The following is a 24,302-nucleotide window of genomic DNA, read 5'->3' as shown; positions in this document are numbered from 1 at the left end:
TCCATGCAACTAAGGCAAAGAAAACGTATAATGTCCTGTTTTGACGTGCGTAAACTTAAATATTTTACTCTACACGGGGCTGCCAGTGAAGAAGGTATTACTATAGTTAGGTTTACATGTTGTTATAGGTTTAGGGATAGAGAATGACGTCTTACAAATGTGTTTCTGCCCTTTGTGGTGTGAGTGGCTTATTTTGGTTATTCATATCCGTTTCTCTATCCTGGGAGCTGTCACCTTAATGTTCTTCTATAGACCTAGCGCTTTATATCGCTTTTCAGGTCTCTTCTCCTTTATCTCCCCTCCGTTGCAGCCTTTCTTTGTGTTTTCAGCTGTGTGATTTTCTGTGTTTTAGCTCTCAGCCAAGACTGTTTCCATGTACCTCTCTCTTGCATTTTCTTTTATCTTCTTTATCTTTATCTCCTGTCAGTCAGAGCAGTTTTTAGTCGTCTATCTTGTCCCTCCTTCCTTTCTTCCCTCCTTCGCCTCTTCCCTCTTTCTTCTCTTCCCTTCCTCCTATCTTCTCACCTTTCTCTTTTCCCTTCTTCCTCTCTTCGATCCCTCCTTTCCTTCTATCTTTTCTTCCCTCCTTCCCTTCTTCCTTTCTTCTCCTTCCTCTGATCCCTTCTTCCTTTCTTCCCTTAATTCTTTTTCTCTCCTTCACTTCCTTTCTTCCCTTCGTCCTTTCTCGTACCTCTCTGCGTAGTGGTGTCATCTGTGCCACACTGGAAAGGTTACAAAGCGCTACGTCGCAGGAAGAGGAGGAGCAGGAGGAGGAGGAGGAGGAGGTTGCATGTGTCCTGACCGTCTCTTTTGCTTCTTATACGTGCTTAGATGAAAGGGGAGGAAGGATTACATAAGGGAGAATATGGAGTAACTTAGACTTATGGTACGTCTTATATAAGTAAAGTTACGGGAATATAAACATAGAGGAGAGGTTTGAGGTATCGTATTTGTGATTTTCTCTCTATCATATACTGAGTAAGATAAGAGCAGAGAAGTGGCTGATCGAGTCAACTTTGTAGTGTTAGATTATTATATAGTTACTGGAAGGGTTGTAATTCTCTTGTACGTATGAGGATATAATTATGAAGGAGGAGGAGGAGGAGGAGGAGGAAGTGTTTGGAATGTGCCTTGATTTTCCTCGAGAGAGAGAGAGAGAGAGAGAGAGAGAGAGAGAGAGAGAGAGAGAGAGAGAGAGAAGGGGGGGGGTAATAGATGCTGAATAATTTAAAAAACGGATGAAATTAACAATCGTCCCATGAAATCGGTGTTCATTTAGCATCAATTAATATCACGAACACAACCTTCAACCATATTAATATAGTCACCTTATGCAAATACGTCCAGGCCACTGATCTCAGTGGTAATGTGAAATTAAATTAGGGGCGTACACTTTAGCTACGTGGCCGCGATGTTCGATCTCCGTCGCAGTGATATCCTTGAGCGTGTGGTGGGAGAGATTTACTTATTCTCGGTGGTCATTTACGAAGCGTTAGGGAACTTGTGGCAGTCACGTGTGCGCCGCCATGCCTCTCTCTCTCTCTCTCTCTCTCATCAAACGTTGCAAGCGCGAGCACATGAAAACACACGTTCAAGACCTCACTCACCAGAGCACGTTTCATGCTGTAGCCTACTGGGATGGGACAGGGCTGATGCGTGTCCTGGTTGCTTTCAATTTCATTACTTTATATATACATGAATTCTTTTAGTAGCCCATTGGTTAATTTTATCATTGCATATTAACCTATCTTTCGGCCACTCCTCTAAACCCATATCTATAGTGGCAGTGATTAGCGGACTTTATTTCTCTTTATTATTATTATTATTATTATTGTTTTGACCTTGAGCTGCTTCCTTTACTCTTAAAATAAAGTAGGATACACGAAATAAGGGAAAAAAATATATTAGCCCCAACAGACCTATAGCTTACTAGTAATAGGGTATCTTAATTAATATAGACCTACCTTAGATTTTAATTATAAGTGAGCCAGGTTTTTTAGAGGAACGAGGTTTCTAGCACTGATAAAAAAAATAATAATGTAAAATTGTTAGTGCGCAGATATTAACGAGGGTATTGCGTGTGTTTGTCCTTATCGTCGGAATGAATCTAATCAATCAGTGTGTGTGTGTGTGTGTGTGTGTGTGTGTGTTACGATTACCACGTACACCAAACTTATCACTATATATCTGTATGTGTGTGTGTGTGTGTGTGTGTGTGTGTGTGTGTGTGTGTTGTTTTGGTTATTCAGCTGTTAGTCATCATCCCTGGAACTGTCATCTTCATCTCCTTTTCTTCTTTATCTTCTAGCTTCCTCTCTCTTTTTTTTTTCCTTTGTCCTATTCTTCATCTCCTTTTTCTTCTTCTTTGTCTTTGTCTTCATCTTCTGCTTTATATCGCTTCTCAGGTCTCTTTTCCTTGGTCTTCCCTTCATTGCGTCATTTACTTGTATTTCTATCACGTCAGTAAGATCTCCACATTAGCGCTCCACCTCCATGTGACAATGACAGAACAGTTAGGTCAGTGACTGGCGGAGGACGGGTTGACGGGGGAAGGGTGGGGAGGGGAATGGACTGGGGACGAGGGCGGGGAGAAAGGGGAGGAGGATGGGGAACGGTTGGCAGGGGATAACGGGGAAGGGGGAGCGTCTGGCACCTCTACTGGCCTTGCCCTTGACGTCCAAACCCAATCACTGTATATTCACGTTTTCAAGGTTATAACTCCCATGATTTCCTCCTACCCGCAGTTAACTTTAATCATAAACTCTTTCTTCTGATGGCCAAGTGATGTTAAAAGCCTATATAGTTATGTGTTAGGAAGAAAAGAAGAAAGAACGTTATATAGTTTCCATGTTTTCCTCCCCGCAGAGAACCTTTATCGTAAACTCTCTTATTTCGATGGTCAAGTGATGTCCAAAGCCTCACATTATGTATTAGGAAGAAAGGTTTAAAGAAAGGAGGAAAGGAAAAAAGAAAAGAATTTAAGATTATAACTCATGATTTAATTCCTCCTCCCCGCAGAGAACCTTTATCGTAAACTCCTTTATTTCGATATAGTCAAGTAATGTTCAAAGCCCCTCATTATGTATTGGAAAGAAAGGGAGGATGTAGAAGCATATATTTAATACTCGCGTCTCCTGTTGCAAATTATATAAAGTCAAAAGTCACATTTATTTTCCATCCTCCGAGAGTATTTCAAATATTAAACATCCTTCCCTTTCCCGCGTGCCTCTCAAAGCCTCTATCTTTGTATAACTTAAGGAAACACTCATCACTTATATCTTTAATGACTGAAACTCGTATATTTTCCTCTTTTGTGAAAACCTTGACGCTTATCCCTCTTAATCCTTTTCCCTCTGCGCTCTCGCCTTGTGCAGATAAGAAATAATCACTTTAGGTCTGTATGTTTAAAACTCATATTCTTTCCTCCTTTGAGAAATGCTAATCTAACTTATTTTCCCTTTGCTCTAGTCTAGTGATCTTCAGAGCTCCTTAACTCCTCTTCTCTTTCCCTCTCCTCGTACACTATAGCAAAGAAATTTAAGGAGGGAAGGAAAGGGCCCCGTAGAACATAAATCCTAGACTATTTTCATTCTTTTCCCATTACGCTAGTGATATCAATAGCCCTTTTCCTTCTCGTCCACAGCAAAGGAAGAAGGCAAGGAAAGACCACCGTAGCACGTAAATCCTAAACCATTTTTCTTCTTTTTCTCCCTTTTCTCCTTTTTCAAGTGATCTTACGGGCCCTTCTCTTTTCTCTCTCTCCCTCTCCTCGTCATCAAGGAAGTGAACAACATGAAGTAAGGTAAAGGCGCCCCCGTAGCATATCCCGTCCGTCGCGTTGCAAAAATATTAAGGATTTTCACACGATCGCTCACGTATTGATTTATCTCCTCGTGTTGGGTCTTTTGCCGCCGCCCCGAACGATACGCTTTGGAAAGAGCCACGTGCGTCCCCTTCGATCTGTGGGAGTGCTGCTAAAAAAAAACCTCCCTCGCGAACGATGCTTAATGGGAAAACTGCACACTACGGATGATTATAATGGAAAACTGTGTGATTCCTTCGATTTGATATGTGAGGGTGGTACTTGAACCATGAACCGAACGATACTATGTGGGAAATTTGCAAACTACTGAAGATATGTTATGAGGGAAATTCGCAAGCTAGCTGCAGTGTATGGGCGACTGAGAAAAAAATGTTTAGTTTTCTCTTCGTCTTCACTAGCTCGTATTTCTCTCTCTCTTTCTCCTCTCTCTTCTCAGTCGCTTCTCTTCTTCATACCTCTCCTATTCTATTTCTCTTTTTTTTCTCTTCTCTTGATTTTTCTTCTTTTTCTTTACTTTTTCTCTATTCTTCTCTCTATTTCGTGGCCTCGGTGTTCATCTCCGTCACACTTGAGCCTGTGGTGGGTAAGATTAATATTAACTCCTTACCCAGGGACACAGGGCCAGCGTGACATCCGGGTTACCACAGATTACCTTCCCCAGGTTTCCCATTTATCGACCAGCCTGAAAGGGAGACTGAACAGCTGGGTGATCTGCACGCCGCCTGACAGGACCGGGAATCGAACCTGAACCCGGGGATTTGTAGCTAGGCACGATGACCACTGTACCGATGTCAATGAAACTTGTAGAAATGCCTATTGGAAATGTTACTATATACTTTAAACTCATAGTTAGCAGCAAGTGTTGAAGACGATCTATAGCCTACCATTTTTCTTTTTCTCTCTTCCCTTCATTATTCATTTACATTCTATTGATCAAGTCTAGTACGTGGGCGAAATCCTGTATCGCTTACGACTTACACAAACCTTACCAGATAACCGATAATTGATAACAGATAACAGCAATTTTATACGTGCAAAGATCAGTAGGCTACATCCATAAAGACTATCTGCTTTTCTGCTGTTATATTCGTTTCCATCAGTTTTTGTAGTGTTTTTATGCATGGCCGTAACTATGGGTGAGGCTATAGATAGTAGGCTATACATTAAGGTTATCTACTTTTCTGCTCTTTATATTCTAGTTTTCATCAGTTTTCGTAGTCTGTGTAGGCTATAGCCTATGTATGGTGTAGCCTATTACGTACGACACCACCTCCCGAAACTGACCTCCCTTTTGACTACCTATTCTTGTTTTCTTCTGAGGGTGCAGTGCAATGTGGGCTTTTTATTTATAATTTTTGCTGTTGTTTCCTCTGAGCTGTTCCCCATGCTGTAGAATGATGTGCTTGGTTGTTGGGTAGATTTCCCTTTCCTCAGACTCGCGAAGTTTGAAGGAAAATCGATGGTTAATCCTGTGTGTTAGTGAGCATCATTGTCATGCAAGCAACGAGAGAGAGAGAGAGAGAGAGAGAGAGAGAGGAGGGGATAAGTTATGAGTGACGTCTAAAGAGTTTCCGTCTTCTACCAGAGTTGACGTAAATGATAATGAGATAAAATAGCGAACGAACGAAGTATAAGTAATAATGATAATAGTAATGGTGATAATAATATATATAACCCACCAATCATCTGCGTCAATTTCCATTACCTTACCTTAACTTTACCTTTCGTTACCTTACCTTTCCCATTACCTTACTCTACTTTTCCTTGTCTCACCTTACCCATTATCTTACCTTACCTTACCTTATCGTACCTTACCTTATCGTACCTTACCTTACCGTACATTTACCTTTCTTTACCTTTAAGTATGCCGGGCTGAAGCTTGAGAGTCCCGAACATTGATTATTGTGTAGCCAGACAGGACGCATACGGGGGTGGGGCTGGAGGCTCACGTGGTCTGTCTGTCTGTCTGTGTGTATGTGTTTGTCTGTGTGTGTGTGTGTGTGTGTGTGTGTGTGTGTGTGTGTGTTCCTATCAATGGCTTCATATCCTTTCTCTTTCTCTGCAAGATTTTCACACCTCTTTCTCCTTTTATCTTTTTATCTTTTTTTTTTCGTTTTCTCTTCCCGTTCTTCTTTTTCTCTTCTTTCCTCTTCCTCCCTCTTTTCTCCTCTTCTGTTCCTCATATCTCCGTTCTTTTGTCCCTTCTCTCTTTCTCTCTTTACTTCTTTCTTTTCTTCTCTCTTCTCTTCTTCATATTTATCCTCTTCTTTCTCTCTTCTTCTTCTTCTTTTTCTTCTTCTTTTTCCTCCTCCTTTTCCTCTTCTTTTTCCTCTGGTGGGCGAAAACAGTAAACAGGAAACAGCTCTACCCTACAACTCGAAATATTGATCATCGTATAAGGTTGCTGTATCCCTGCACGAGTTAATTAGTGTATGTCTGCTTCCCCGCGTGTGTGTGTGTGTGTGTGTGTGACTCATGGCAACACGTGGGCTGGAAAATCCTCTACTGCGACATATTTCTACGTTGCATACGAAGCCAGCAGAATACACTAATGACTACGATATCCAATACACTCACACAATTCACCTTCCTAACTATATGTAAACCTAAATAAAGCATCATCTAGGGTTATTAGTATGGCTGTCAGTGGTCCCCGTATGCTTAAATAAATAAAATATCCAATTTACCTTTCTCACTATATATAACCCTAAATAAAGTATCATCTACGGTTTTTAACATGTCTATAAGTGCTCCTCTATGCTTAAATAAATAAAACACATTCATTTTACCTTTCTGACTATATATAACACCAAATAAACCATCATCCAGGGTTATGAATACGTCTAAATGGTCTTTCTATGCTAAAATATATACGTAACTTCCTATATATGTCGTGTGATAGTCCAAAGCCTCCACTGTAAGCTATGTCCAATATATGAGAGCAAAAATAGCTGGGTTGTTAGCTTTATGGGTGGAGGTAGCAGCGTTCGGGTGATACTTGATACAAGGAAGGGGACGAGAGAGAGGGAAAAGGGATATTACTGAGCTAACAATCATTTCTGAGTCCATATGAAGCTTCGATTGTGAGTTATAGACCCACTGAGATAGGTGAAGCTGAGTGAGGTTGAAAGGGAAGGTGGAAAATCATCGAAATTAGCTGGAAAGGAGAATATTTTTTTGTCAGGCCGTTAATAATAATCTCGTGGTACTGAACTAGCATTAATAATTCTTTCTAAGTCTATATGAAGCTTTGTTGTAAGTTATAGAAGCATTGAATTAGGCGAAGCAATATGAGGCATGGAAAGGAAGGCAGGAAAAAACATCGAAATAGGTGAAAAATGAGAAATTTAGAAGGGAAGGTCGGCAGGATAATGTTCAGAATTGGTCAAAATAGGCAAGAGGGTGAATCTTAGTTACTATAATAAAATACTACACAAGTAATTACTATCTGACTCTGTGTAGTTTCATGGCCCGAATGTTTGATAAAAATGCGATGGATCGAGCAATGTGGAGGGTAAGGAATTAAGGAAGAGAAATATCGAAAATTAGCCGGTATCCTTGTCTTTGTTACCACTTATTCTATCTCTGACCCTTTATGTGACTTCATGGATAGTAATAAACCACTGAACCAGGTGTTGGAGGTAAATGAAGTTATATCAACGTAAGGAAGACAGGAGCTGTTAAAAATTGGTCAAAATTGGCGGGAGGCTGAATCTTTGCCCTTTGTTATTGCTGCTATACGTATATAGCTATATTTAAAGTTTCATAGTACGTAACAAACCATTGAATCAGGATGTGAGGGGTAAATATGAGGCTAGAATGTAAGGTAGACAAGAAAACATTTAAAATTGGCGGGAAGGATGACTCGTGGCCCTTTGATATTGCTTCTCTACGTGTTTCTCTTTATATACAGCTTTATAGTTAGTATTGAACCACTGAAACAAGTACTCAGGAGCAATATAGGAGGGTGGAAGGTGAAATAAGTAGAAACATTTGAACTTGGCGGGGTGAGCAGTCTTTGTGTGCCGCGGGAGACGCCAGATGGGGTGAGGCAGGGCAGCGTGGGCCAGGGAGGAGCAAGGCGAGGCAGGGCGCACACGGCTCCTCCACAGACCTCCACGCACCAAATGGGATCCCCGCGCCTGTGAAATTATGAGCATGGAAGGATGTGTCCACCTTTCTGAGTTCAAATCGACGAAGGGGACGCAGCCTTTCCGCATCATCTACAGCTTCTTCGTCTTCTGCACCAGCAAGGCGGCGAGGCAGCAGAAGGTGAGGCAGCAGGCCCGTCAGCTGATCGGTGCCGACTCCCCTTATGTGTTTTGCAATTTTCCGCTGAAGTAACGCAAATGTGAGCCAGACTGTCAGCAGGGAGTCAGCAGGGATGGCTTGGCTACCTGCTGGCGTGGGTTAGAGGAGACTATGGTCATGGGTTAGGGTTTAATCCCCATGTTTCTGTTTGACAAGATGCTTTGTTTTGGGTGGAGGTGATCAGCTGAGCACAAACGTTGCCAAAAACCACATTTCTCCACATCTTCCCGGGACGCTCCACCACGGCTCCACCAGCCCCCGGGGGCACACTGGGGGTATTTTAGGCTTAGGGGAGAGGCCTAGAGGGGACTCATGGGCTGGGGGAAAATGGGGAATGGGGTCTGAGTTCTTAGTCTCTCAAAGTCTCTCAAACGTTGCCAAAAACCACATTTCTCCACATCTTCCCATGACGCTCCACCACAGCTCCACCATCCCCCGGGGGCACACTGGGGAGTTTTTAACCATGGGGGAAACTAGGGAACGGGGTCACAGGTCTTATACATGGTGCTATACGTGTTCTTGACAGGACTAACGTAAATATGAGTGTTGCCTGGATTTCTTGGATTTTCTTTTTGGTTTTGATTTTTTTTTTTTTTTTTGGCTAGGAAGGGGGCTCACTTGGGGGCTTTTAGGCTTAGGGGAGAGGCCTAGGGGGGACTCGTGGGCTGGAGGAGAATAGGGAATGGGGTCTGAGCTCCTAGTCTGTCTCTCGAAAGTCTCAAACGTTGCCAAAAGTCTCATTTATCCACATCTTGCAGGAACACTCCACCACGGCTTGCCTTCCTTCACCCGGGGGAACACTAGGGGGATTTTGAGGCATGGGGGAGTAGGCTCGTGGGCTGGGGGAGGCCAGGGAATGAGGTCTGAGGTGCTATCCGTGGTAATGACAGGACTAACGTAAATACAACTTGCCTGGTTTTCTTTTATTTTCATTTTTTGGTTGTAATTTTGATTTTCTGGCAATGAAGGAGGGGTAGGGGGGGGGGCATGCGTGCTGTCGTGGCTTGAGGGGGAGGGGTGGGAATGATGCCTAAACTACTATACATGCTCGTGACGGGAGTACAAGGGAAGTGTTTTTTTTATGGGTTTCCCTTCGGTTTTTAAGAGATCCCGCACATATTTACAATCGAGTGTCAAGGGAATTTACACCAGGGACTTATATAATGTCTCTGCAGCTCGGTCAGGACTCGGCACCCATCCACCTCCCATCAATCCCAGTGTGGCCCGTTTTTTTTTTTCTTCGCATACCTGACTTTCATATCTTATCAGACGACTGGGCAAGGTGATTCATTAGAGCAGGAAGTGCCAGGCGCCTCTAATCGATTTATTTACGTTTTAAGTGGCCCAGAGCTGATCTTACTTGTAGACCACCTGTTCTAGATTCATTAAAGTTTTCTCAAGATGGAGGTTTGCATTACCTTGAGACTAATTGACCCAGGTGGAGGTAGACAAGGGCCAGTTTACCTCACCATAGACTCCCTTCCTCATATGACTTGCTGTTGAGGGTGCCAGCTTGTAACACTGAAGAATATACCATGCCATGTTCTGAAGAAGAGGAGGGGAGGAGGGGGAAGGTGTAATGAATTCAAACTGCCCAGGTATAGGTAGACAAGGGCTAATTAACCTCACCATAGACCTTTCTCCCATTTGACTTGCTATTATGGGTGCCTCCTTATAGACTTAAGAATACTATGCCATGTTCTTAGGGTGGGGAAGGTTAATGAACTCTAAATTGCCCAGTTGTAGGTAGGTAGGTAGGTAGGCCTACTACCTCACTATAGACTCCCTTCCTCATATGACTTGCTCTTGTGGGTGCCTTCTTATAACACTGAAGAATTACTATGCCATGTTCTTAGGGGGAGAGAAGGTTAATGAACTCTATTGCCCAGGTGTAGATAGGTAGGTAATCAGATAGGCCTATTACCTCACTACAGGCTTCCTCTCCAATATTTGCTTTTGTGGGTGCCTGCTTATAACACTGAAGAATTACTGTGCCATGTTCCTAGGGGGAGAGAAGGTTAATGAACTCTAATTGTCCAGGTGTAGACAGGTAGGTAGGTATGTAGGCCTGTTACATCACCATAGACACCCTCCCATATGACTTGCTCTTGTGGGTGCCTGCTTATAATACAGAAGAGTGCTATGTAATGTTTCTTATGTGAAGGGAAGGTTAATGAACTGCCACCTTGCATCATAGTGTTTACCTTGAGTCTAATTGCCCATGTGTAGGTAGACAAGGGCCCATTACCTCACCACAATCTCCCCTCCCCATATTACTTAACTGCTGTACCTCACAACACTTGAAAAATACCACACACGCAAATACACTCACACTAACAAAGAAAGAAAGAAAGAAAAAGAGGAAGAAGTTAGAATACAGAGAGGAAGAAAAAGAAGAAGCAAAGGAAATAAAGAAAGGAAAAACAGGGAAATAGGAAGAAAATTAAGATGAAAAGAAGATAGAGGAAGGAGAGAAGGAAGGAGGGTACTCTTGTCATGTTCTTAGGGAGGAGGAAGGTTAACAAACTATCAAAGTGCATTATAGTGTTTGCCTTTAGATTAATTTATTTGGTTATTGATTTTTCTTCCCTCCCTGGAGAGTGATGTTAGGTGGGGTTAGGTTCACAGGAGCTGCCTTGTATAGACCTACCAGCCTCTTGCAGACTCCTTATGCTCTTATGTCTTGGGTAAGGGTGAAGGTGGAGGGATTATCAGTGGGAGTTCCACCTCATCTGATTACAACAGTTGATTAAGGTGCTTTATGGATCACCTGGCCTTTGATAGTGGTAGTGTTGCCAGACAAGCACCACCCCATTATTAGAGTTGCAGAGGCAGGCAGGTGTGTTGCAGCAGCCAGGCAATGTGAAATGTGTGGCTTAGCTTGTCTGACATTTAAATGGCTTCCAGCAGGTCGGGGAAATTTTGTGGTGGTTTTGGGGTGATTCATGGGGTGTTGTGTTTTCTAGACTTGCAATGATGAGGTTGACAAACACTGAATAAGTCATAGTCCATATCTTTTGGGGGAAATATACAATTCAGCCGCATAATTTTTCGTAATCATTAACTTTTTCCGCCGGAGATTTATGATTTAGGTGAAAAGGTCAAATGAAAGTATAGTTAAGAAGGGACAGTAAGTAGTCTCCATATGGTCACTAGTAACAGTTGTATTAAGTAGGTCAAGGTGTTACATTTGATAATAAGCCAAAATGATACTTTCCAGTGATTTCCCATTTTAAGATTTTGCTCAGATGGAAGCTGCATAAATTTACACCGTGTTATTTGCAGTAAAAGATGAGTTCATTCAATCATTGCAGTGTTATCACGAACTCAGTGTCAGGGCGTTAATAATAAACCAAAATAAACACTAACTTTCCTCTATGTTTTTGTTTTGAAGTGTTCCTAGGGATAAGGTGAGTTTGTTTGATTATCATTAACGACTCTGTGTCATCATCAGGCAGGGCGTGGCAGGATCGGTAAGCTTGAGAGGTTTCAGTGTATATTTGCAGAGATTTGTGAATGGACGATGAAGACGAGAGGCAATGGTGTGAATGGCCAGGTTTGTTATCGCATGTAAGTACAGTCATGTGTATACTAACTCTCTCAACCTCTATGTCTGAAGAAGTCCAGTTTGTAAGCATCTCCACACTTTCCAGGCAAAATGGTGTGTGTGTGCAGTTTGTGGAGCACACGCCCCGAGAATCCACGCCTGCCTCCACTGCATCCACTTTGCGTGCTACCAGGGCCACATCCAGGATCACGCCACCTCCATGCAGCACAATCTGGGTGGGTGCTCTGCTGGGAGTTAGTTGACGCTTCATTGTGTGGTTCCAGGTCTAGTAGGTTTGGAATTTTCATGAAGTACTGCGATGGATTTTAACTTCTCGTGTAAAGGCGACCCCTCCAGTTATGTCATTCACTCAAAAGATAACCTCTTAAACTTGGCATTAAGATATTGTTTTAAAAATATAGTTGCGGAATTTTGACGTTTGCATAAGTATAGGTAATAGTAAAGACACACAGCTGGGAACACACAATGACATTACTTCATCTGCACTTCCCCAGTCGTGGATGTGGAGCAGGGGCAGATCCTGTGTACGGCGTGCGGTGATTACGTCTACGACTCTGAGATCCGCCGCATTGCCGTCAGCTGCAAGGAAAAAGCCCGGCGTTCGCTCGGGTTGAACACGGAGTACCGGGCGTGGGCGCCAGACTCGGTGGAGATGACCCTCTTGCAGGCTCACCCCAAGAGGCGGAGACCCACCCCGAACTCCACTATAGGTCTGCTTGGCCGTTTCTATTTTTTCTGCCTCGGGGTCGGCTGAAGTAGAAGTATTTGGTTTCATTAGAATTTGCTTTGTGGATCTCCTTTGGTTTTTTCTTATACTTAGGTCACTTGAGTCATTGGTTTGTTGAAGTAGAAATATTTGCTTTCACCACTTAAATATTTGCTTGCTTCACTTAAATTTCCTTGTGGGTTCATACTGTGTTCAATAGAGAAATAGCTCTGTGCATTTTCTTAAGGTCATTTTTTGTTTGGTTGGATCATGGGGCTTGCTATATTAAAGTAACGTTAGAGAAATGGCTTTGTGCATTTCCGCATAGCCTATTCTTTTTCCCCTCTATCACCGGACTCGTATTAATTGAGTAATGTTGCTTGGTTTCTCATTTCCTTATAGCTCTGTGGTTTTGTATATGTAGTTTCCTCCTTCCTCATGGCTATTTGGTGTTCTATTTGCTATGTATAAAGATTGTTTCTCCTTCCTCAGCGATGACAATGTTTTCTCACTCGGGTAATTTTCATCAGAGGGTTCCTGCCGCTGAAAGATCTCCTGCTTCCTCCTGTTCTCTCTATTCATGCTCTTCCCTTTTCAGCACCAACTCCTGTAGACTGTATAAAATGTTGCTGATTTGTAGGAGTTTTGATTTATTGTTTATTTATGGTGAGTGTGTAGTTTTGATGTTATTTTTTTATACCTGTAGTTTTTGCGGATACCTTTATATATTTTTCTTCAGCTGTTTCTTGGCTAGTTACAAGTGGAAGATCATGTAAAGGAATATAGTTTAATGTGGCAGCATTGTAATGTTTATATTTTTACACTTTGGTATATAAGTAAAGTAAGATATTCCTATGCCTTTAAACATACAAGCTCTTTCCCCACTACTTCATACCACAAGACAAGGCTGTACACATCAGGCATTTGCACAACAACCATATTCTAGCAGACAACCTTGGACAATGCGACTCAAATTTCAACCAGTATTTTCCTGTCGGCAGGCTTGCGTGGGCTGATCAACCTGGGCAACACCTGCTTCATGAGTTGCATCATCCAGGCGCTCACCCACACGCCGCTCCTGAGGGATTACTTCCTCTCGGACAAGCACGTGTGTCAGTTCAACAATGACTCCACGCGCTGCCTCGTCTGTGAGATTTCAAGGCTCTTTCAGGAGGTGGGTGCTTAACCAAGGCTTATGTGTGTATGTTTTAAAGGAGGACTGTGATAATATGATGATAATTTTCTCTTAAATTAAGGTCATGGAAACATAATGTCACTAATATTCTTTTAAGCTAAGGAATTTATATTTTTATTGTTTTCTTGTACTGTTTGCAGTTAAAATAATAAGTTAGCTAATACTTGTTTGTTGATGTGTTGACGGAAAAAGGCTCTACATATTTGTCCCTTCTAACATGCTCTTTTTGTCTGACTTTATTTTTTTCAAGTACCTTTTTCTTTAATGTACCTGGCAGTCTTGATGATGTTATGAAATGGGCAACGTTTTCCTAAAAAGTCAAAGGCTTTAGTGATAGGAAGAGAATGAGGAAGGGAATCAGGTACTAAAGGATGTTGATAAATGGTGAAATCATGCGAGGTCAAAGGAGTGGAAGACTTAGTTATGAGAAGTGGAAATAGGTCTGGGTTGTGTAAGTCCTGGTTGATGAAATAAATTAGCTTGGAGGCAGTGGAATGAAACTAAAGGATGAGATAAAAGGTGAAATCATGCGAGGTCAAAGGAGTGGAAGACTTAGTTATGAGAAGTGGAAAGAGATCTGGATTGTGTAAGTCCTGGTTGATGGAGTAAATTAAGGAGGCAGTGAGATTTTCCATGGAGGCAGCTTGGTGTTAACCCCTTTCTAGTCTGGTGTGTTTCATGTGGAGGAAGGTAACCGGTAAGTTCTATGGGAAGGGACAAGTAAAGCCATATCTCTGGAAGTACACGGGGCTCCACCTCGGCTGTTGGGGTCACTTATCAATGTTGGTTACCTAATTTCCTGTTCTATATATCGTGACCTACATTTCCTGTCCATACGAGAGGAGTGGCGCTCTCGGGGATGTTCTTATCTTGGTCTCTTAATCCCCCACACTTGACTCACTCGCTAGGGGTGATGCAAAGTAATTACAGCCGTCCCTCAAATAGTACGGTTTCCAATAGTTCGGTTTTGGTTTTATGTGGATTTTCTAAGAAGATTTTTTAGGATTTTTAAATTTCCCAACGAGCAAGAAATTTAAAAATCCTAAAAGATCTTCTGTGACAATCTGTATAATACCGAAACTGAACTATTTGAGGGACGACTAAAATATTAACAGGTGCATGGAAATTAATTATCCCAAATTAGACACACCTTACATTTCACTTAACTATGACATCCACGAAACCTTCCACCATCACCAACAACACGAGATACTGGAATAAACAGATATAATGACAGTAACAACCATGAATGTATTTTTAGTTATGAGGTTAACGACATGTCGGAATACAAAGGAAAATAACCACTGAACCTTTCTTAATCACCTGTACTAATAACATTGCATACCTCACAACACTAGAAACTTGGATAAAAAAAAAATATATAAAGATAACAATAGCATAAACCATAAATGTATTAGTCAGATGACGGGTTAGATACAAAATACATAAGAAAACAATGAATATAAATACAGAATTGTACCTAATCTGCTATACTAATGCGTCGCCCTCCCCCCACAGTTCTACAGCGGCAACAAGGCTCCGCTGAGACTGTACAAGCTCATAAATAATAAGAAAAAAGAAATATGAATGAATAAGAATACAAAAGAAAATGTCAGACTCTTTCATTATCCGCTGTACTAATGCGTTGCCCCTCCCCCCACAGTTCTACAGCGGCAACAAGGCGCCGCTGATCCTCCACAAGCTGCTACACCTCATCTGGACGCACGCCAGACACTTGGCGGGCTACGAGCAGCAGGATGCCCACGAGTTCTTCATAGCTGCCCTCGATGTTCTGCACCGACACTGCCAGGTACCAACGCTCTCAACTCCAAGAGAATTTTACTTGAGTGTTCATGTATGTATGCATGTCTATTTACACTTGACTTTGCTATATTATGATTATCGTGTCTACAATGTTCTGCCACAATGCTTGCTCTCACTCAGTCATTGCTCAGTCATTGTTGTTGGTTCATGTTAGGTGCTAGGTTGTAAGGTAATGGTAAACTGGTGTGGTGTCAATGAGAAGTACTATTTATGGTCTACTTTCATCCCTCCAGGGCAATCCTCCCTCCAATGGAGATTCAACGCACACATGTTCCTGTATTATAGACCAAATTTTCACTGGCGGGCTGCAGTCTGATGTCGTGTGTCAGGCGTGCAAGTAAGTGCTTCGGACATCCAGCCACTCAAAGTAAAATGAAATATAGTGAAATACAGTGATGATGTAACTTGCTGGATCTTTCTGATATATCGTTATGGATGTTTTAAGTTTGCAATACTGTATTTTTAGCTTTATTTTCACCACGCTTGATTTGGTAACCTGCTGCATCCATTCTGATATATCATAATGAATGTTTTAAGTTTACAATACATTTTTTTTTAACCATACAAAGTTCTTACATACAATGACATTTTCACCAAACAAAGTTCTTAAATATGATGGCATTTTCACCATACAAGGGTCACACATACAATGGCATATTCACCATATTAAGTTCCTACACACAATGGCATTTTCACCATACAAAGCTCTTACACAAAATATCACAGAACATCATATTTTTAACCCTGCCAAGTTCTTACACAAAATAACACCGAGCCCACAGTCAGTAACCTTTAATTGTATTCTTCCAGTGGCGTGTCCACCACCATAGACCCCTTCTGGGACATCTCCCTGGACCTTGGGCCGTGTCCGTACAGCAGCAGCAAGGCGGACAAGACCGTTCCCACCTCGCTGGCCGACTGCTTGGATCGGTTCACTCGGCCAGAGCACTTAGGTGTGTGGAGCCTCTGACACTGGGAAGGCTGTCTGGTGTTTGTTTGTTTGTATGAATATATTAACTTAACATTTTGCAGCAAAGAGAGTAGAGGTGTAAGTCATGTTTTTGATATTGTAAAGGTAAAGATATACAAGAAGAGAAGGAATATTAGACTAGTGGCAGGAAGGGTGTTTGGTGCTTGTGTGTGTGAATGCATAAATTTGACGCCTCCTAGCAAAGAGAGTAGAATTATAAGTCATGTATTTGGTATTGTATTGATAAAGCTATACGTGAAGAACAATTGGCATCAGTCTGTTTGGTGGTTTTGTTGTACAGATAATATTCTAACACTAGGTAAAGAGAGTAGAATTATAAGTCATTTTATTTGGTATTGTATTGATAAGCTATAGGTGAAGAACTATTGGCATCAGTCTGTTTGGTGGTTTTGTTGTACAGATAATATTCTAACACTAGGTAAAGAGAGTAGAGTCCCAAGTCATGTATTTGAAGCTGTAAAGGTAAAGTTGGAAGTTAGGAGAGTGTTATTATCAGTGTTTGGTGGTTGTAGTTTATAAATCCATTTGAAAGTAACTGTAAAGGTTAAGTTTTAAGAAGATAATAAATGTTAGTATTAGTATGTGGATATCAGAGAAGTAGGGTAGAAGTGAGAGGTAGATAAAGGAAGAGTAGAAGGTGTGGACAATAAATTTAATAAGTAGAGTATTGAATTGTAATGCTTGGAATGTACTTCTTTCAACCTCCTCTTCCCTCCCTCTCCATTCCCCTTCCTTTCAACCAGCTCTCCCCTCCCTCTCCATTCCCCTTCCTTTCAACCAGCTGTCCACTCCCTTTCAACCAGCTCTCCCCTCCCTCTCCATTCCCCTTTCTTTCAACCTCCTCTTCCCTCCCTTTCCATTCCCCTTCCTTTCAACCAGCTGTCCCCTCCCTTTCCATTCCCCTTCCTTTCAACCAGCTGTCCCCTCCCTTTCCATTCCCCTTCCTTTCAACCAGCTCTCCCCTCCCTTTCCATTCCCCTTCCTTTCAACCAGCTGTCCCCTCCCTTTCCATTCCCCTTCCTTTCAACCTCCTCTTCCCTCCCTTTCCATTCCCCTTTCAACCAGCTGTCCCCTCCCTCTCCATTCCCCTTCCATTCAACCAGCTCTCCCCTCCCTTTCCATTCCCCTTCCCCTTTAATATAATGTATAAAAGGATCACAAAAGTAGATTCCACAACCTAAACTTCCTCGCATTACACTAAGGAATGTGGGAGTCTAACTGCCGAAAGGGGATGGGACATAATACTTACAATACTTCCATATGTATATTTAAATCTACTTTTTGTGATCCTTTTGTACGTTCCACTCTTAACCTAAACTCCCAGGCATTACAGAATGTCACTCGGTCAAACTTTTAACAGCTTGGTTATTCCTCTTTTGACACTGACATTGACATTTGAGTGTTGTTGGTGCTCCGCCAAGCCGAGAGTGTCACAAGTGTCACAGTCTCTTCCTCCCTCTCCCCCCGCAGGCAGCAGTGCAAAGATCAAGTGCAACGGCTGTCAGAGTTACCAGGAGTCCACCAAACAACTCACCATGAAAAAGCTTCCCATAGTCTGTAGTTTTCATCTGAAGGTAATTGAAGGAGGGATGTTTTCTTTTTAAAGTTTATGGGATTTACTGTTGTATTTTCTTTGTGATAGTTATTGATCTCTCTGTTTTGGTTTAGTTTTGATTGAAGTATGTTAGGTTTCCTTATTCACCCACCTTGGAAAATTGTTTTGTCTGTGGTTACTTCTAAATTTATTAATCTCTCGGCATCTTTCTCGGTGTGCTTTCATATCGAGCAGTGCGTTCCAGTATTTTTTATTTTACCATTGGATTATCTCCTCTAATACAAGAACCTGTCTCCTCCTTTGTAAAAAAAAAGAAAACACAGCAGAAACTCACATATAGGAACTTCCAAAATAATGCTTTCGACAATAATGGCAAGTTGAATTAGATACCAAGTTTCTGACGACACTGTTTGGATTGTTTCAAATGACAGATATTTAGCTGGAAGGAATCATGTGGGCCCATCTTGTATATTGTTTGTTTTGCTCTTGTGGAGAGTGCTTATTATGGCCATTTTGATGTCATAGTCTTCAGTAGTAGTCGGCAAGTAGTTTGGATGCTGATCGTGTGTTTTATCTCCTTGCAGCGGTTTGAGCACAGCAACAGGTTACACAAAAAGATCTCCACCTTCATCTCCTTTCCCGAGCACCTGGACATGACGCCCTTCATGTCCAACAGGCGGAACAACAACAACAACCACAACGGCATCACCACGCACCCCACGGACATCAACAACAGGTGGGCACGACAAGAGAAAGCTTTGAGATTATCAGGTCAGACTTTGTAGTAGTTTATTAACCAGTTGGCACAGATTTGGCTTTCACTGGTATCCTGGTAACATACACTCCCAGGTCTTTCTCTGCCTCTGTGGTGGATAGTGGAGTGTTTCCCATGTGGCATTGGTGTGCTAGATATCCCCTCCCAACTTGCAGGACTACCTTTTTCTTTATTGAATTGTAGCAGCCACTTTTTGTTCAATTCCTGTAGCTTGGTGATGTCCTCTTGTAGGAAATCTGCAATCAAGGGGTTAATATCAAGTGCTGAGCCTCACACTTTGTCTCACCCTCCCCTGCCTCGTGCCCTTTCCGCAGGTACTCCCTGTTTGCTGTGGTGAACCATGTGGGCAGCCTGGACGCGGGCCACTACACGGCATACGTCCGGCAGCATCGAGACCAGTGGTATAAGTGTGACGACCACATGATCACGCGCGCCACCATACAGGACGTGCTGCAGAGCGAGGGGTGAGTCAACGCCCTGACCTCGGAAGCCAGGGTCAGGAATTGCAAAACCGTCATTCCCTTTCTTTACGTCCAACCCCATAAGTGGAAAAAATGACGTAAAGTAAGAAGGAAAACAAGCACTGACCTCGGGAAGTTAGGAATAGCTCAGGAATTGTATCGCTGTCTTTTATTACCTGACATTCCAACCTCATAAAGGAAAATGATGATGTTAGATGAGAAGAAGAAGAAGATTTATTTCCCTTGGGCTTTGGAGTTCTGCAGATTGGTTTTCATCAGATTTACTAGATTTATTGCCTCTTTTGTCTTATTGTTTAAAATGTTTGTATGTATTTTGGCACTTTGTTCTCCTCCACTTCTTTCCCCCTTGCCAAAATTCCTCTCTAATTCTTCCCCTGGCAAACATTCCTCCTTTTAGACGTGAAATTCCTCTCCTGGTAGCGAAATCACTCCTGGGTTAAGAATCGCTGACTTACACACAGTGAACCTGAGGGGGTTTGAGGGTGCAATAAGTGGGTGATAAGTACTTGTTATAGAGGTAAATATTTTGTGTCTAAACTAATCTGCTTGTGTTCTTCCCCGCAGGTACCTTCTCTTCTACCACAAACAGATCCTGGAGTATGACTGAATGGCGCCCGGCGAGCAGTGGGACTTGTTTTCGACACTTAGCCTCCTTAATAATCTCAGCTGACTCTGAACAAGTCTTGACGAGGGGGGCGGCTGACGGCGGTGAGGGGGGCGAGCGGGACGGCTGCCGCACATCCACGGGCGGCTCTCGTCTCCTCTCATTCGAGCGCCTCCCTGTATGTACTCTTAAAGCTATTTATCTCTCGAGTTCAGAAATGTTGAGAGGCTTGAAGGATATTATTTTCTGTGTCCACGTATATACCACCACCACCACCACCACCACTATCTCACCACCACCAGTGTAAGGTTCTCGGCAATACATGAGAGAACCCACGGCCATGAAGGTCACGACGATGATGATGATACTTACTGTTCCATAATATACGTGTGGTTTGTAGTGTACTCGCAGACCCAAGACTCACCTTTTGTTCAGCCTCCAGGTCGCAGGTGTTCTCCCCTCTCGCCGCGGGTGTCTCGGGATCATTGTCTTGGCTTGTGTCTTCCACGGCGTACTAAACAGACGGTGACATGGATCTAGTCCTCAACTGTATACAATAATATTCTTCATTCATGGCTCTGGGGAATGTGATTGGGACAGTTCTTCATCAGGTAGCGTATATTTTCGAAGCTTCGTCTTTCTGTTTTTTTTATTTTGGGTTTCGGCGCAGCATTGGAAGGACCTCGTGGTGGGCAGGGGAGGCACTGTGATCTCATGTTGTGTTGCCGTCAAGCCGCCAGCAGAGTGTCAGCTGAGACGTTAGGGTGCGGTTATTTTGCGGGACAGACCTGCCAGGGGGTGCGTGGTGTCGGTGTTGTCTTGCCTATGTGGATCTACAGCCCCCGTCGTGGCACAGAGTAGGGGCTTTGGGGTCTGGGGGGCTGTCTTCGGGGCTGTCTGGCCGGCCTCTCCGTTCTGACAGGTTGTGGGTAAGAGGGAGGACAGTTGTGTAGAGGATGTAGTATTGCTGTCTAGCTTGGTCAGGTGACTAGTGTTAGGTTAAGGTATCTCACTTCAGTTTCCTGGGGAAGGCTCGTTTCTTCAAGGGTTGCTTTTGCATGGGTGGAGTAGCAATACCGGCAATTTTTTGTTCTTTTGTACACGGAAAATTATGTTTTTAGTCAAGCCCTTTCTCTTGTGTTATTGCAATTGGATATTACTGAGTAAATGGATTAGACTGGCCTTTGGTAACATTGTTTTACACAGTTAACAGTATTATGGGCATTTTGTGAGTCATGTTTCTTTGTCACGTCCATGTTGAGCATGTGTTCCGGATGCTCCACTGAAAGACTACTTAAAACTTCAGGTATTCAAAGCCAAAGTGTGTAAATTGAGGCCATATTGCACTGCTGTATTTTTCCAAACTTATACGACCTTGTGTCACGCCAAAAGGTATTACCAGTGTCCCGGCGAGGCAGCCTCGCGCTGCTCCCTCCTCACACAGGCACCTTTCCATTACTACGGTTGCACAAAAGGTTTTGTAAATATGGCCTTGGAATATGGCCTTCAGGATATCTCACGAGTAAGGACAAGGTGCTCTAGCATGGCCTTCTTGTTTAATGTCTAGCGCGGGATGCTGCTAGCGTTGTCCCACCTCCAAGGCCGCAGCCAACGTACTGTCCGCATGTATGGGAAATTATTTTGTGTGTAAGTGTCGTCAAGTACAGTATAATTATCATTTATGTGTCGACAGCGACTGCAGAAGAGGCATACGTACGTAGCATGTGTCACTGACAGTGCATCTGGCGGACGCACGGAGGGTCTGCCAACCATTATGTTCTGGGTCCTGTATAATAAGCTAGGAAACCTGCCGGCATCATTGCGTGCAATCCTCTAGGACTGTAAGTAGGCTTTTGTACTCTTTTGTAATAGCCTGTGGGTAGGTAGTTATTTTTATTCAAATTAATACCTTTTGCACAGGATATACATACTTCAGAATGATAGGTGCTCTCCACACAACATTAGGAAACTCAACAGCCAATCAAATACACTGTTGTAAGGATCGTGTCTCTTCATCCCCGGCGCAGCGACGCTCCTCGCCGCCGCCGCCTACTCGTCTTCGTGGAATCAGGCTTTGGTCGGGAACTTCCTTCTTTTCCATTATTTATGAGTGTGTGTGGGTTGACCTCTCCTGGGAAGTGGATTGCTTGTGGGGAATGAGGAAAACCAGTGCTTGGGGGACATATGCAAGGGACTTAAGATTTAACATTAGTGATACGTGTAAGTTAATTAACGAGAATGTAGAAATAATGTGAGATAGGAAGTTGATAAGTTTCTTCAATTTGTATTTATATTTTTTCATTGTTTTCTTTAAGCCCAGGAGCAGCAACACAAACTAAAAATGAGCATAGTACATAAAAAAATATAATATCCACTTTCACACATGGGGCTGGTTGCATCATTGCCACTAAAGAAAAAAAATAAAAAGTTTGCATTTGCCAAAACCCACCGTTGTGTGTGTGTAGGATTGCCGTGTACTACATCTTTTGCACTCATGATTGTAAGTGGCAAAAGCCCGTATTTTTAAACATATCAGCAACTCACATCGCCTCATTAAAAAGCCTCTTGTAGAAGTTGTTACTGGGCTTTTCATGGGACTGTTTCGTGATCCCAGTGATAGTTTTACATGGCTTCTCTCGGCACCTCACATCGCCTCTTTAAAAAGCCTCTTGTAGAAGTTGTTACTGGGCTTTTCATGGGCTGTTTCGTGATCCCAGTGATAGTTTTACATGGCTTCTCTCGGCACCTCACATCGCCTCTTTAAAAAGCCTCTTGTAGAAGTTGTTACTGGGCTTTTCATGGGACTGTTTCGTGATCCCAGTGATAGTTTAACTCGGCTTCTGCATCTTAAACGGGGAAACACACCCATGAAAACCCGGTTAATCTTCTCCGTGGCCTCAGAAAAATCGTGATGGGGGACTGATATGTTTAACGACACGGACCACAGTTGTTTCATGTTTCGTAGTCTGTAGGAAAAAGCAGCTCGGATGTGATGAGTTCGAACAAAAAAAAAATAATAATCGCAAAATCCAAAATCTGGGGTCATTGTAACTCTGGGGAAGCTTCGGTCATCTCTTGTGGAGTGACTCGAGGATGTGTTTAGGCTGGTGATGTATGCTTACTGTACATGCTGTTCCTAATGAGTCCGAGTGTAGCGTCTGATTTCGTGTACGTGTAAAGTTCGGTTTTTCTACACATTTCCAACTCTTTTTTCCAATTCACATTAACGCTGCATAAACTACAGACATAAACAGCTTCACATGAGAAGTTCCGTGTCCTATGTTCTATTAGTAACGCATTCGGTGTACTACTGCAAATTGTTCCGTTCTAAATTGCCGTAACTTATTGAGGGTGATGTCTGATCTTCGTTAATTTAGTGATATGGTTTAACGCCAAAAAATGTGTTTATTCCAAAATCTTTGTTAGTTATACGGTTTGATGCGAGAAAAAAAGAATTATTTACTTCAAAATCTCGAGGAGAACAAATTCAACTATGATTACGTCACAAAAACGCTCGGTGAATGAGTTTTTCGTTCTTTGTGTACCGCCAAAAGTTGATCTGATGGTTTGTCTTGTCTTGTGTCTGTGTCCAAAACATTACTACTACATATCATTTCAAAGGAATATAATTTACTCATGTGATTGTTCTTAAGGCTGGCAATGGAAACGTCTCTGGGCGGCACGACACTGTCCGCACCGCTGATCCGAGGGTGATGTGTGAGCCGCTGTAGGTCATTGTAACTCTTGGGGGCATGCTTGGGGTGTGTGTGCGTGCGTTGGAGCGTGTGTGCGGAGTGTATTTAAAATGTACCGAGGTAATGTAGTGGTGTAGGGTGCAAGGGGAGTGACTGTCGTGTGTGTGTGTGTGTGTGTGTGTGTGTGATGTTTTCTTTATGTAACTTTCTCTGGGAGTTTTGCAAAAGGATAATTGTCGAGTGAAAGGTTTTTGGTGTCCTCTGAAAGATTTATTTTTTGGGTTGTGAAATCTGTGTGTGTGTGTGTGTGTGTGTGTGTGTGTGTGTGTGTGTGTGTGTGTGTGTGTGTGTTTCGACGTGAATGAACCTAATACCAACTCTGTGTTTACTACTACTAATAAACCGAGGAATCGTATGTCATAATGAGAGAATGGACGGTGTATGTGAATGTGTGCAAACTTATGTATGTATGTGTGTGTATGTCCGGTATGAAGGTGGACATATGAGTAGGTATGTGCGTGTATGTGGAGTATGAGGGTGGACGTATGTGCTGTGGCTGTGGAGTGTATGTAGCCTTAACCTATACCACATGACCAGCCACTATCTGTGATACTTGGCAGGGTACAGTGTCCCTGCCTTCATGTCATGGCTCAGTCTCAATAAAGTTAAGTCACAGTCTTTGAAAAAGCTATTATTGACCCCCATTCCTACCTAACTGTATAGATAGATAGATTGATGATAGATAAATTTGTGTAGATAGGATATAGACCGAT

General features: G+C 42.6%; 1 protein-coding gene and 2 long non-coding RNA genes across 5 annotated transcripts; 2 read left to right on the top strand and 1 right to left on the bottom strand.

Annotated features, from left to right (window-relative positions):
• The first annotated feature begins 7,848 nt into the window (after positions 1-7,848).
• Positions 7,849-24,207, top strand: LOC127005249 (ubiquitin carboxyl-terminal hydrolase 22-like). 3 transcript variants are annotated; one of them, XM_050874018.1, is made up of 11 exons: positions 7,849-8,095; positions 11,788-11,917; positions 12,197-12,412; positions 13,410-13,582; positions 15,267-15,458; positions 15,661-15,764; positions 16,238-16,380; positions 17,889-17,992; positions 18,558-18,709; positions 19,063-19,212; positions 19,795-24,207. In XM_050874018.1, exons 1-11 carry the CDS (start codon positions 7,976-7,978, stop codon positions 19,835-19,837), a joined length of 1,527 nt encoding a protein of 508 aa, XP_050729975.1. In that variant the 5' UTR covers positions 7,849-7,975; the 3' UTR covers positions 19,838-24,207. The 3 variants fall into 3 exon arrangements, with proteins under 3 accessions (XP_050729975.1, XP_050729977.1, XP_050729978.1); XM_050874020.1 differs by having other exon boundaries at positions 7,851-8,095; positions 15,267-15,413; XM_050874021.1 differs by lacking the exons at positions 7,849-8,095; positions 11,788-11,917; positions 12,197-12,412 and adding an exon at positions 12,462-13,074.
• On the top strand, positions 16,387-16,997 carry LOC127005253 (uncharacterized). Its single transcript, XR_007758406.1, has 2 exons — positions 16,387-16,716; positions 16,837-16,997. It is a non-coding gene; the product is annotated as an uncharacterized LOC127005253 (long non-coding RNA).
• Positions 16,763-17,881, bottom strand: LOC127005254 (uncharacterized). Its single transcript, XR_007758407.1, has 3 exons — positions 17,519-17,881; positions 17,257-17,446; positions 16,763-17,120 (listed from the first exon to the last, which is right to left on the bottom strand). It is a non-coding gene; the product is annotated as an uncharacterized LOC127005254 (long non-coding RNA).
• Positions 24,208-24,302: the final 95 nt, after the last annotated feature.

Source organism: Eriocheir sinensis, chromosome 29, assembly GCF_024679095.1.
Source record: "Eriocheir sinensis breed Jianghai 21 chromosome 29, ASM2467909v1, whole genome shotgun sequence".
Lineage (NCBI taxonomy): Eukaryota > Metazoa > Arthropoda > Malacostraca > Decapoda > Varunidae > Eriocheir > Eriocheir sinensis.
This window is presented reverse-complemented; position numbering and strand designations above follow the sequence as displayed.